The sequence below is a fragment of the Lithobates pipiens genome, unplaced genomic scaffold, assembly GCF_037356315.1.
Source record: "Lithobates pipiens isolate NorthernLeopardFrog02 unplaced genomic scaffold, aLitPip1_a1.2 Scaffold_18, whole genome shotgun sequence".
NCBI classification, from domain to species: Eukaryota; Metazoa; Chordata; class Amphibia; order Anura; family Ranidae; genus Lithobates; species Lithobates pipiens.
Window position 1 is genome coordinate 339,112,845 of NW_027507758.1, and position 14,414 is coordinate 339,127,258.

General features: G+C 41.9%; 1 protein-coding gene across 2 annotated transcripts in view; it reads right to left on the reverse strand.

The window, feature by feature from the left end:
• The window catches only part of LOC143988096 (CD109 antigen-like), a 249,191-nt gene that overhangs the window by 126,611 nt on the left and 108,166 nt on the right, over positions 1-14,414 (reverse strand). For both annotated transcript variants that reach the window (XM_077487378.1, XM_077487379.1), the window contains 2 exons: positions 13,764-13,873; positions 11,331-11,567 (listed from right to left, as the gene is read on the reverse strand). In XM_077487378.1, the coding sequence (XP_077343504.1) occupies positions 11,331-11,567; positions 13,764-13,873 (347 nt within the window). The remainder of the gene's footprint in view (positions 1-11,330; positions 11,568-13,763; positions 13,874-14,414) is intronic.

Here is a 14,414-nt window from a genome sequence, read left to right on the forward strand (position 1 = left end):
TTGTGGTATGACCTTAAAAAGGCCGTTCATGCTCGAAAACCCTCTAATGTAACTGAATTAGGACAATTCTGCAAAGATGAGTGGGCCAAAATTCCTCCAGGACGCTGTAAAAGCCTCATTGCACGTTATCGCAAACGCTTGGTTGCAGTTGTTGCTGCTAAGGGTGGCCCAACCAGTTATTAGGTTTAGGGGGCAATCACTTTTTCACACAGGGCCATGATGGTTTGGATTTTTTTTCACCTTTAATAATAAACACCTTCATTTACAAATTGCATTTTGTGTTTACTTGTGTTGTCCTTGACTATTGTTTAAATTGGTTTGATGTTCCGAAACACTTAAGTGTGACAAACATGCAAAGGAACAGGAAATGAGGAAGGGGGCAAACACTTTTTCACACCACTGTAGAAGGATAAATAGGGAAAAAAAAATGAAAGAAAAGGAGGATATAGAGAATGTGCCTGGAATGATAAAGGCATGTATTTATAGTCATATAGGGCTGAGCTTCAAAGGCAAGCAGGAATTAGTTAAACATATATATATATATATATATCTAGGTTGAGAACAAGGGTAGAAAGGTTCAGTTAGAAGAAGGGTACTATTCCATAACTAGGTCCAAAAATCCTATTTATTGTGGAAAGCTGGCCTTAAGTAAATGCATGGTATAGTAAATGCTCTCCATAAGATTCAGAGATTCCATCTTAGAAAAAACGTATGAACTTGGAGCAACTTGTGACCACCAATTTAAACTAGAGTTCTGCTGTTACAAGCTGTGAACAGGGAGGCTCTTATTACAGAAGAGACATACAATGTCTCTTCTGAAACAAAATACACCTGCCTGTCTGCTTGCATGGCATTGTCCCTGTGTATGGGGATGGCATCACTCCTGTGCATCCCACACTGGCCAAAGCAGACGGCTGCAGACCAGCACCCAGAAGGAGCTCACAGTGCCAGTGAGGGACAGGGACCATTGAAGGAAAGCTTAGCTCCATGTTAAGGCTATAAACCACTGAAAGGCACTAAAAAAAAGTATGTAGACCCCTTCCAAAAGTTGAGCTATCACATTTGGAATAGTATCCAATTATAAACACATTGGCAATGATAAAGAGAAAGTTTAGCCAGATATCTGGGCAGGTTTAGTCACCCCTTTCTGCCAGAGAGCACTGAGAACCGTATAGCTTCAGAATATAAAAAAAGGTTTTATACTTTTAAATTATTTAAAGTGAACACCTTCTATTTCTTTAGTAAATCAAACCTAATTAGTTTGTTCTAAAATGTACTTTAATGACATGATATTGAACTTTTAATAAGAGCATCAAGGGTGAAAGGTGCATACATCTACAAAACATATTAGCTCTTTTAAAGGTTTCATTTTCTAGGGAAAATTACATTGGAAACATCAGTTACATTTAAGACTTTATCACACACAAATGCATCTGTGAAAGCCAGTACAGCCAGTAGATGATAAGAGAGTTCTCCTAAATGTATTTAAAGAATCTTGCTACCGTGTTTCCCTGAAAAATAAGACCGGATCCTATATTAATTTTGGCTACAAAAAACTGTCAGAAACCATGAAATCAGACCGAGACAGAAGTACAGTTAAATCACGCTTGTTTAATTATAAAAGTAAAAAGAACAAACATAGCCAAAGTTCAGTAACCGGAACGAATAGTCAGCCAAGCCAGAAGTCAGGGATCAATGTAGTGGAACAGCGACAGGATCGCAGGAGATAATTTCTGTGATTTTGACCAAGGCGAAGGCAGAGCTCCTCTGGACTGGACGGCTTAAGTAGGCAGGACTGACGACCAGGATATCATTAACAACTGAATTACTATGGAGAGATAGGAGCTGGCAATTAGCCGACATCTGAGTGGCCATCTCAGAGAAGGAAGGGCTGAGGCCCAGCCCTGACAGTACCCCCCCCCCCCCCCCCCCCAATGATCCTTCCCTCTCGGAAGACCACCAGGATTGAGGGGAAAACATCTATGGAAATCACAGAGGAGGACAGGGGCATGTACGTCCAAGGATGAGACCCAAGAACGTTCCTCCGGACCTTACCCTTTCCAATGCACCAGGTACTGTATGCGCCCATGGAACCTATGGGAGTCAACAATGGACTGTACTTAATACTCGTCATGGTTCTCAACCTGTACAAGGTGAGGACGTGGCACGAGGTGGTAAAGCGGTTGCAGACCAAAGGTTTTATTAAGGAGACATGAAATACATACGAAATATCCATATTAGAAAGAAGGTCTAATGCATAAGCCACTGAGTTAATCCTGCAAAAAAAATAAGGAAAGGCCTAATAAACCGAGGTGTGAACTTCAGTGATGGAACACAAAGTCGGAGGTTGTGAGATGACAGCCAGACCCTGTCCACAACCTGATAGGAAGGCGCAGGCAGGCATCTGCGGTCAACATGGAGCCTGTATCTATTATTAGCATGTCGCAAAGCCTCCTGGACTTGTGCCCAAGTGGAACGAAGACCACAGAGATACTCCTCTAACGCAGGAATGTTCTGCAGAACAAACGAGACAGGCAACATAGAAGGTTGGAAACCATAATTCTCCATAAACAGGGACAATCTGGAAGCAGAATTCAAGGCACTATTGTGATCAAACTCTGCCCACGGTAATAGGTCTGACCAGCAACGTAGGAATTGCTCCAAGGACTGATTGGCTCATTCTGCGGCCCCATTAGACTGCGGGTGATAAGCGGAGGAGAAAGCAAGCTGAATTCCCAACTGTGCACAAAAGGCTTGCGAGAACCGGGACACGAACTGACTACTCCCGTTCAAGACAATCACCTTGGGCAAAAATGGAAGCCAGTTCCTTAGAAGTGGGCAACCTCTTAAGTGAAATACAATGACACATTGTTGAGAAGCGGTAAACCACCATAAGGATAACTGTGCTGCCCTGGGAGTTGGGTAACTCCACAATGAAATTCATAGACGGGTGGGTCCAGGGCCTCTCTCCATTGGGTATAGGTTGTAGGAGGCCAACTGGAAGGTATCGTGGAGTCTTACTCTGCGCACACACGGAACAGGCAGCTACGAAGGCAGCAACATCAAAACATAGCCAAAGTTCAGTAACGGAATGGATAGTCAGCCAAGCCATAAGTCAGGATCAATGTAGTCAGCAAGCAGGATCTGGAGCCAGAAGAGATTTCAGCAAATCAAGTCTTCAACAGGATCGCATGAGATAATTTCTGTGATGTTGACCAAGGGCGAAGGTAGAGCTCCTCTGGATTGTATGGCTTAAGTAGGCAGGACTGACGAGCGGGATATCATCAACAGCCGAGAAACTGTGGAGAGATAGGAGCTGGCAATTAGCCGACAGCTGAGCAGTCAGCTCAGGGAAGGAAGGGCTAAGTCCAGTCACTGATGCATGCACTGTCACTGTCATTTAAGGAGGCCATCCTCGTGGCCTTCTTAAATGGTGGCAGGACAGTGCATGCATCCCTGATCACGGCCCACTGGTGTGTGGAAAAAAAAAGAGCTCCCCTGACCCTGTCCTGGTGCCGTAGTCACACAGGTACTCATTGATGGCCCCCTGCTGCGTGTGCAGCCACTGCAGCATGGCTAACGTTGAGTTCCACTTGGTGGGCATGTCACAGATAAGGCGGTTCTTGGGCAGGTTCAAGTCCGAGCACTGGCATTATATGACCGGCGGAAATGAACACAGACTTTCCTGGCCTGCCTCAGGACATCCTGTAAGCCCGGGTACCTGCCCAAGAACCGTCTCTGCAAAGCTGACAGAATATCTGCCCCAGTGTGGCTCCTGTCCCCTGAACACCAGCGCAAGCACGGCGTGGCATCTTTTTGCCTGCGTACTTGCGTAGCCCCTTGAATGCCTACGGAGCACCGCTGGTTCCGAGGACAAAGCACAGGAAAAGGCCAAGGAGGAAGAAGAAGTGGAGGGGGTGGAGGAGAGAGGTGTGTCACAACCAGTAGTAGCATTTTGGAGGCGTGGTGGTGGAACAACCTCCAACACTACTGCACCTTGTCCTGCATCCTTCCCAGCTGCCAGAAGAGTGACCCAATGCGCCGTGAAAGATAGGTAACGTCCCTGTCCATGCCTGCTGGACCATGAGTCAGCGGTAATATGCACCTTACCGCTGACCGCCCTGTCCAGCGAGGCATGGACATTGCCTTCCACATGCCGGTAGAGAGCCGGAATCGCCTTCCGTGAGAAAAAGTGGCGTTTGGGGACCTGCCACTGAGGAACCGCACATTGCACAAAAAGGGGGCCGAGTCTACCAACTGAAAAGGCAGCAGTGCTAGCAATTTAGCCAGCTGCTTTGCCAGTACCTTTAGCCTGAGTGAGAGAGGATGAGGAGGATGAGGAGGGCTTGGTCATCCATTCTACCAAGTCTTCGGCATGTTGCGGCTCAACACGTCCAGCTGCCAAAAATAAGGACAAGCATGTCCCATGGCCACGTGCTGATGATGATGCATCACATCCACGACCAGCACTGTTGCATCTAGAAACAGAGCCTACTTGCCCTCGTTTAATGGCTCGTGACTATCTGCCTCTTCTTGTTGGCCTTCCAGACATACTAATGGCCTGCAGGGAGATGAGAACACCAGCAATTGGGGTAGCTTTAGGTGCACACTGAGCAGATGACACAGTACACCGACTGTAATTTCTGCAGCTGCCTCTGGTATAGGATCTGCAGAACACTGTGCAGGTGGCACAATACACCAACTGTAACTGCTGCAGCTGCCTGTGGTATAGGACTAGAACAACACCAGCAATTGGGGGTAGCTTCAGGTGTAAACTGTGCAGGTGGCACAATACACCGACTGTAACTGCTGCAGCTGTCTGTGGTATAGCACCAGAACAACACCAGTAATAGGAGTAGCTTCAGGTAAACACTGTGCAGGGGGCACACTACACTGACTGTAACTGCTGCAGCTGCCTCTGGTATAGGACCAGAACAACACCAGCAATTGGGGGTAGCTTCAGGTGTAATACTGTGCAGGTGGCACAATACATTGACTGTAACTGCTGCAGCTGCCTGTGGTATAGGACTAGAACAACACCAGCAATTGGGGTAGCTTCAGGTGTACACTGTGCAGGGGGCACAATACACCGACTGTAACTGCTGCAGCTGCCTGTGGTATGGCACCAGAACAACACCAGTAATTGGAGTAGTTTCAGGTAAACACTGTGCAGGGAGCACAATACACCGACTGTATTACTGTAGCTACATGTGGTATAAGACCAGAATAACACCAGCAATTGGGGTAGCTTCAGGTGTACAGTGTGCAGGGGGCACAATACACCGACTGTAATTGTGCTAGGTTCACAAGAAATGAAGACACTGTCCCTGCCTATCTGTCTCTCTATGAACACCGCAACACACTACACAAGGCCGCCATGCAGGTGGCCTTATATAGTGTGGGACATGTACTAAACCCCCTGAGCTATAATTGGCTACAGGCATCCTGCCTGTGGCCAATTATGGATCTCCTCGCTGCCGGCACTGTGATTGGCCAAGCATGTGGGTCACAGTGCATACTTGGCCAAACATCAGCCAGCAATGCACTGCGATGCCGCAGTGCATTGTGGGCCGTGAGCGCCAAACGAATATGGCACAAACGGCCCACAAAGTCCTGGCTTCGCCGAACGGGCGAACACCGGTGTTCGAGTCAAACATGCATTTGACTCGAACACCGAGCTCGCCCTTAACAAGGACCTTGACAATGACTTATTTTCGGGGTAGGGCGTATATTGCAGCCATCTCAGAAATGCATACTAGGTCTTTTCCAGGGTACATCTTATCTTCAAAATTCTGAAAAATAGTTTAAAGTTAAAAATTAAGCCACCTAATTTACTTTATTTAACATCAGTTCATAATTCCTACATGTAATAAGCCCCATTAACCAATCAGAATTTATCTTATGTGACAGTGGGGTGCCCAGTATTAAAAGGCAGTCTGGGTCAGGTTTGTTAGACAACAGGCAGGGCCAGGGTAAGGGGTGGGCAGGAGGGACGGTTGCCCTGGGAAAGGTGGCATCATGTAAAGTGGGGGGACTCTGCAGGGGGGTTGAGGAAGGAGATTTGGGTTGGGAGGCAAAATTTGGGGGGGGCAGAGGGTAAGAATTGTTCTAGGAGGAGAAATTTGGGCTGAAGTGCTGGGAGTGGTGATTTAGGGGGATTTGTGTTGGGATGGGAGTTGAAAGAAGAGGATTGGTGCTAGGAGGGGGGATTTGGGGATTTGTGCTACAAGAAGTGACATGGTAAGGCTGGGATTTTTTTTGGGGGGGGGGATTTGTGCTTGTGAGGATGATTGAAAAGTATTTGTGCTAGGAAGGGAAATGTACTGTATGTGTGTGTGTGTGGGGGGGGGGGATTTGTGCTAAGATGATGTGTTGGGGGGGGATGTGTGCTGGGAGGGGGCTTTTTTTGTTTGGGGGGTTTGGGGAGACTTACACTGGGAGTGGGGATTTTATCAGGGGGGGGCAGATTTGTACTGGAGGATTTTTTTGCTTAGGGGTTAAGCATGCAGTGCTCAATATTTTGGGGACATTTTTACTGACATATAATGCTCATACATCTTGGGGGGTGGGCGCAGTTTAGCATGTTTGCCCTGGGCTCTAGATGACCTTGTCCCTGCACTGACAACAGGCACACTGATGATGGAGGTGTGTGCTGGGATCCTAGGGTTCTTAGGGTAATCAGAACTTGGATTCCACTCTCCCGAGCAGTCTATGCCGTTGCAAGAGAGCAGAGAGAGGTGTACATGTCTGCACAGTGCTGTCTGGGCCAGGACAGAGAAAGGCCCAAGCCTGAGAGTCAGAGCAGCAGGGCTACCAAAGAAAACCAAAAGGTTGAATATTATTATGTTTGTATTGATAGTGGAACCCCCCTGCAAGGGAATCTGTTTGCTGTGAACATTTCTGTTTTAAATAAAAGTGGGCCTACAAACCCTGGAAAGACATATCTGGCATGGACTGAACTCTCTGGTGAGTGCTTCATTTGAGCTAAACAACCCCCAAGTTCTCATTGGGTACTGATCCTGCCTAGCGTGGTCAGTTCTTAATAGGAAAGCAGAGGGACTGGCAGGATGACTGGTTATGTGACACAAAGGAAGCAATCCAAAGACAACAGTATACTTTTTCATACAAATACAGTGCCTTGAAAAATTGTTCATACCCCTTGCAATTTTCCACATTTTTTCATGTTACAACCAAAAAAAAAAAAAAAGTATTTTATTGGGATTTTATGTGATAGACCAACACAATTTGTGAACTCAAAGGAAAATGATAAATGTTTTTCAAAATTTTTTACAAATAAATATCTGAAAAGTGTAGCGTGCATTTGTATTCAGCCCCCTTTACTCTGATACCCCTAACTAAAATTTAGTGGAACCAATTGCCTTCAAAAGTCACCTCATAAGTAAATAGAGTCCATCTGTGTGTAATCACCTGTGTGTAATTTAATCTCAGTATAAATACAGCTGTTCTGTGAAGCCCTCGGAGGTTAGTTAGAGAACTTTAGTAAACAAACAGTATCACGAAGGCCAAGGAGCCCACCAGACAGGCCAGAGATAATGTTGTGGAGAAGTTTAAAGCAGGGTTAGGTTATAAAAAATTATCCCAAGCTTTGAACATCTCTCGGAGCACTGTTCAATCCATCATCCGAAAATGTATGGCACAACTGCAAACCTACCCAGACATGGCTGTTCACCTAAACTGTTGGGCAAGGAGAACATTAATTAGAGAAGCAGCCAAGAGGCCCATGGTAACTCTGGAGGAACTGCAGAGAGGGAAGAAAATCTGTCCACAGGACAACTATTAGCCGTGCACTCCACAAATCTGGCCTTTGTGGAAAAGTGGCAAGAAGAAAGCCATTGTTGAAAGAAATCCAATAGAAGTCAGATTTGCAGTTTGCGAGAAACCATGTGGGGGACAAAGCAAACACGTGGAAGAAGGTGCTCTGGTCAAATGAGACCGGAAATTAACTTTCTGGCCTAAAGGCGGAAAACAAACACTGCACATCACCCTGAACACACCATCCCCACCATGAAACATGGTGGTGGCAGCATCATGTAGTGGGGATCCTTTTTTTCAGCAGGGACAGGGAAGCTGGTCAGAGTTTATAGGAAGATGGATGGAGCCAAATACAGGGCAATCTTAGAAGAAAATCTGTTAGAGTCTGCAAAAGACTTGAGACTGGGGGTGGAGGTTTACCTTCCAGCAGGACAATGACCCTAAACATACAGCCAGAGCTACAATGGAGTGATTTAGATCAAAGCATATTCATGTGTTAAAATGGCCCAGGCAAAGTCCAGACCTAAATCAAATTGAGAATCTGTGGCAAGACTTTAAAATTGCTGTTCACAGATGCTCTCTATCCAATCTGACAGAGCTTGAGCTATTTTGCAAAGGAGAATGGGCAAAAAATTCACCCTCTAGAATAGATGTTCAAAGCTAGTAAAGACATACCCAGAAAGACTTGCAGCTATAATTGCAGTGAACAATGGTTCTACAAAGTATTGACTCAGGGGGGCTAAATAAAAATTCATGCCACACTTTTCAGATATTTATTTTGTAAAAAATGTTGAAATCCATTTATCATTTTCCTTTCACTTCACAATTATATGCCACTTTGTGTTGGTTTATCACATAAAATCCCAATAAAATAAATTTACATTTTTGGTTGTAACATGACAAAATGTGAAAAATTTCAAGGGGTATAAATACTTTTTCAAGGCACTGTACATGGTACTGCAGGCACATATCAGGATATGATATGTTGAGTTTACATACTCTTTGACTGTACCATAGGAAAGCTGACTGGAGAAAAAATACAGAGATTACTTGGGAGAAGCATCAGCCAGCATGGGCGATTTTTTTCACTTTCATGTTGAGAGCCTTCTAAAAGCTTTTTTTTTTTGCAGTTGAATAAGAATTTTGCATGGGAATACTGTACTGAGACTATTAGCCTAGCATTTGCCTTGGGGTTGTGGCATAGCATCATGTACTTGAATGTATGGCATTTGGCATTGGTACTGCCCACTAAATGCAACATAGAGTATAATTGTAACCCGTCTGGCCACCATTACACATTAAGAGAGTCAGTCAGCACAACCCCAGCTCAACCTCCTATGTGAGCGAGCCCCAAAAAAAATTTCTTGAACACAATTTGGAAATTGTATTGTTGTTTTTAATATGCTACCAAATGCTACCCATACTCCCAGGCTCTCTTTTTCTAAAGGAAATTGTATGGATGATGGTATCTACCCCTATCTTAACATTACCCTAATTGAGGCATATCTTTAAACCGTAATCTAAATCTCGAAATATCTGATGAAATTGGTAATATTGGTAAAATTCAGGTGATAAAAAGAATGCTTGTTGTATTACAGCAGGCACCCTTATCAGAGGAAGAGTCTTTTGGAAGTTGTATTTTTAAGTTGATAGTCTATTGTTAGAATATTGGTGTATGTCTGTAAAATCATAGAATTTGTAGGATAAGCACAGTACATTTGTATACAAGTCTGTAAGTTCACACACTGTTATCAATTCTGCACAACCATCCTAACTTTAGCAATGCACCACCTGATTTTCTAAAGTGAAGTGAACAATCCATGCACTAATTGCAATAAATGGTCATATATGATTTAGCATCCAAGAAATCAGGGAACTGGGGTTTGTTCAAAGTGCTTGCTATTATTAACAGAGATTTTCCAATATGTTGAAAAAAATACGTGGTCAACAAAGGATTATTCCTTTTTCCCAATAGAAAAGCGAGATTTACATGTAAAGTAAATCCTATATCATCCACATACAGTATAATGATACTGCAGGACCAGGAATCTGGCATACAGGATCAAAGAAATGCCATACTAATTAGTAGGAATATTAACAGTTGACACAAATATCTACATATTGCACAATTCTACTAACACTCTGCCAATAACTTTGTAATACAGAAACACTTAAGTAAGTTGGCCGCAAACATGCCAGAAGTATTATCCAACTGGCCACATACTACTGTGTGCGTCATCAAAAAGTCTCACTGAATTTAAATGGATCACTATCAGGCATGTTCCTAATGGGGCCTGACCACACCAATGTCTGAATGCAGTCATTTTCTGGCTACATGTACAGTCAGTTATGTATGTTTACTTGTTCTCAACCTCAAGTCTGCTAACTACTTAGTCATCCCTATGGGCAGATATCAAAATGCACATTGTTAAACACATTGCATATACAACTGTTTTGAATAATTGAAAAAAAAAAATAGTAACACTGCACATTGCACTTAAAATGAGCTAAAAAAAAAACGTTTTTCACATTTTATAACATTCATGCATTAATGTATTTCTTCCAATTGCTTTCTTCCTCTGATCATCCAGCTGCTTGAAAATGAAATTATCATAGGGTAGATCGTAAGAGGGATATTATAAAGCTAGCAATAATGCATGCCTTTTCTATTCTACAAATGCAGTTAGTCTGCAAATCTGATCCATGAGCAACGGGAACATTGTATTAAGAAATAGAAATAGCTAGTTGTTAAAAACAGCAAAGTTTCCACAAAGTTCAGTACAGTATACTATCCAGCAGTACTTTGAGGGTTGAATCTCAATTGTGTGTAAAAGTACTCCAAAATTACATGAATGCAATAAAAAACGCTTACCAAAAGCAAAAGACCACTTTTGTACAAAAAAGATCAAACTGTGTTTAAGAGGAAGAGTAGATAAAAACAATGTGCAGAATTGCAATAAATATATCTTTCAGTGTTGATTTTTCTGTGACATCTGCACTTCATATTTCCATTTATTGTTGGGGCGGAATCTCTATGCTATAACATCATAGAACTAATATGGCTGGATACTTCATTTTTATTTTCTGGGCATTTTAAGTAACTTTTATATGTGGTTTCAAATGGAATTAGAGTCTCAGCCATACTACCTTATTTGGAATATTTTCTCTCTATGTTGAATCTGTTGACGGAAATCCACATGGAATTTGTTATCTTATAATAGTAGGTCAGTGTCTGCAAGTGAGTGATGACAATCCAAGAGAAATTCTTCCTCTTTTGAAGGAGATCCTCACTGCCCACCAAAACTTGATAGAAGGTGCGGGTAACTAAGAGAGATTTTACTATTTCACTTACAGTCAATCAACGGATACATGAGTACAGTTTTCACAATTTTAAGGGAAGGGATGTTGGACTGTAGAGGTAGGAGACAGCCATATTGGTTTTATGACTTCCGTATATTTTCTCCCTCCAGGTGAGATATGCAAGTGATAAAGCCAACATCCAACATTTGAAGTTACACAATTCAGAAATTTCACATTAGAACTAAAATAATCCTCACCTTGATCCTTAAATGAACTGTGTCAGCATTTATAGGCACTTCAATGTGAAGTATTCCATTTTCAGGAAGATTGTAAGTTATAACCTGTTGAATTTCAATATTACCTTCTTCCTCTGGGGACATTTTTGTAAAAGTCCCTTCAGTGAAAAACATTTTTGACTGAATTATTGTTACAGAAACATTATTCATTCTATCATCTGCAGTCAGGTTTCTTCCATCGTATCTCTTCATTTTAAGCTGAGGGAAAAATAAATAAATAAAAAGGAAACACTATTTCATATTTGTTTCTAAAAACAAAAAAAAAAATACATAAGTATTCTATTGTTACTAAAATTGTTACAGAAAGTTTTCTGTTCTAGATATTGGACATAATGTAAAAAAAACATAAACTGTCCTAAATTAAGGAAACAACTAATGTCTGTGAAAAAATATTACAATAAAAGTCAATTGTCAACATAAACAGTAATAGATACTTTAAAAGCATGACCATAAACTAGTATATACAGTATCTTCCCAAAAATAAAAATAAACATGATTTAATTTTATAGTTTATTTTTACTCCCTAACCGTTCACAGGGAGAAACATTTTTCAATAAATGTGAAAACTGTTTCTTGCTAATTAGTGCTCTCACACAATCAGTCTACCAACCAACCAAAATTCTGAAAATATTAACAGACTGATAATTACATACACTATATTACCAAAAGTATTGGGAAGCCTGCTTTTACATTCACATGAACTTTAATGGCATCCCATTCTTAGTTCGTAGGGTTCAATATTGAGTTGGCCCACCCTTTGCAGCTATAAAAGCTTCAACTCTTCTGGGAAGGTTGTCCACAAGGTTTAGGAGTGTGTCTATTGGAATGCTTGATCAGTCTTCCACAAGCACATTTATGAGGTCAGGCACTGATGTTGGACAAGAAGGCCTGGCTCTCAGTCTCCGCTCTAATTCATCCCAAACGTGTTCTATTGGGTTGAGGTCAGGATTCTGTGCATGCCAGTCGAGTTCTTCCACCCCAAAGTCACTCATCCAAGTCTTTATGGACCTTTGCTTTGTGCGCTGGTCCAAATCATTTAGTGGAGGGGGGATTATGGTATGGGGTTGGACTTGGCCCCTTAGCTTAGTGAATAGAATGCTTAAGGTGTCAGCATACCAAGACATTTTGGACAATTTCATGCTCCCACATTTGTGGGAACAGTTTGAGGATGGCCCCTTCCCGTTCCAACATGACTGTGCACCAGTGCACAAAGCAAGGTCTATAAAGACATGGATGAGCGAGTAAAGGCAGTTCCAATACTTTTGGTAATAGAGTGTACTACTAAGAATATAATCCCAGATCTGACCAATTTGAGTATGCCTTAATAAATGTTTGAACACAATAGCAGGAAACACATCTGAGAGTATATCATCATAGCAAAGCTAGGCTAAATAACCTACAAAAGCTATGACATGCTATCACTATAATTCTATTCTTGTTTGTAGAACATAGAGTGGTGTGGTTGTCTGAAGGGCCATCATTAACAGGGGTACTGCATGCAGTGATATATTTGGTATTTGCAATTAATAATGGGAGCAGTGCCTAGCAAAGATGGAGGGGGACCTCAGCACCTACACTACCATACTTACATGAGTAAGCAGTAGTACACAGCATAATGTGACTTAGACATTTATCCAAGTAATGTAAGTATTTTTTGTGGCTTTACCATCAGCACAGTGCCTGAAAATTTGCTACTATTGGTATTTTGGTCCTTTGTTTTCTGGTGAAAATATTCCTCCCACTGGCACCAACTATGGGGTTCTATTCCGCCCACTAATATCAACAATGATCAGGGCACAATTTCATCTACTGACACCATTGATGGGACACTAATCCTCTCACTGGCACCAACAATGGGGCAATGTTCCTCCAATTAACACTAATAAGGGGACATTATTCCTCCCTTTGATACCAATAATGGAACACCATTACTTCCACTAACACCAACAATGGTACATTATTCCTTCTCCTTCAGATACTGTTATATTTTTTAAAATCCAACTGACAACCAGCCCTGGTGCATAATATATTACCGCTGACACTGGTGCGTTTCTTTTAGTCCCATTGGCAGCAATCAGCACCCTAAAAGGTCTGAGGGACAGTGAAGTGACCCTTTCTTGAGAAAGTTGAAGGACCATTAGTGTTATATGTGCTGTATTCTAACAGTTCCATGTCTCCATATGAGAAATCTCGGAAGGGAGGTATCTTCCCAGAGCTTCTGCCACCAATCGTCCAAACCTCATGCATTTTATATACACATCAGGCAAGTGAGATAAAGAGGAATCTTGTTATTTCATTCTAATAAATACTTTCATAAAAGTACTTCTAGGTTAAAACGTTGTGTGCAAATGCAGATATTACATAAAAAAAGTGTCACGGGGAATGTTAACTTACATATGTAGTGAAGTTAAGCATTGGTTTGAGAACTGTGGGATAGTTGTAAAATTCACTGTAGTAATCTTTATCAATAACATATATGTTGGAAGTTTGGTTCTGTGAAATACCTAAGGAAACAGAGCATGCAGAATATTATTATTATTATTATTATTAATATTTGTCATGCAGGTACAATGCTAGTCAATTATCACAAGTAGTAAGAGAAATGTCACACAAGAGTCAGTAACTCCCCATGAATGCATTTTAATTCTCACTGCAATTGTACTATTAATTTAAAAATACCAGCCCATCCTAAAGTGTAGTAGTGCTGAGCCCATGTTAGCTTCATGTGCTTATCCACTTACACCTTTTGGGCATAAGTTATTATGTGTAGCTGGCAATAGAAATAGCAGGTTTATAGGATGCCAAATTCTAAAACATAATACCAGCTGGTAGAACAAATGGTATTTTATTATTATTAGTGATTAGTATTAGCTAATCATCCGGAACCTAATACAGTATGTGAAAGCATAGCAATCCCTGGGATGATGTATTCAAACATAACTGAACTTTGAACGTTATGCAGTGAAATCTTGACCACGAACCAGTCCTCTTTTAGGGTATACCTCATGAGAGTTTATATTTTCTGCAGAATCTGAGGACTTTGTT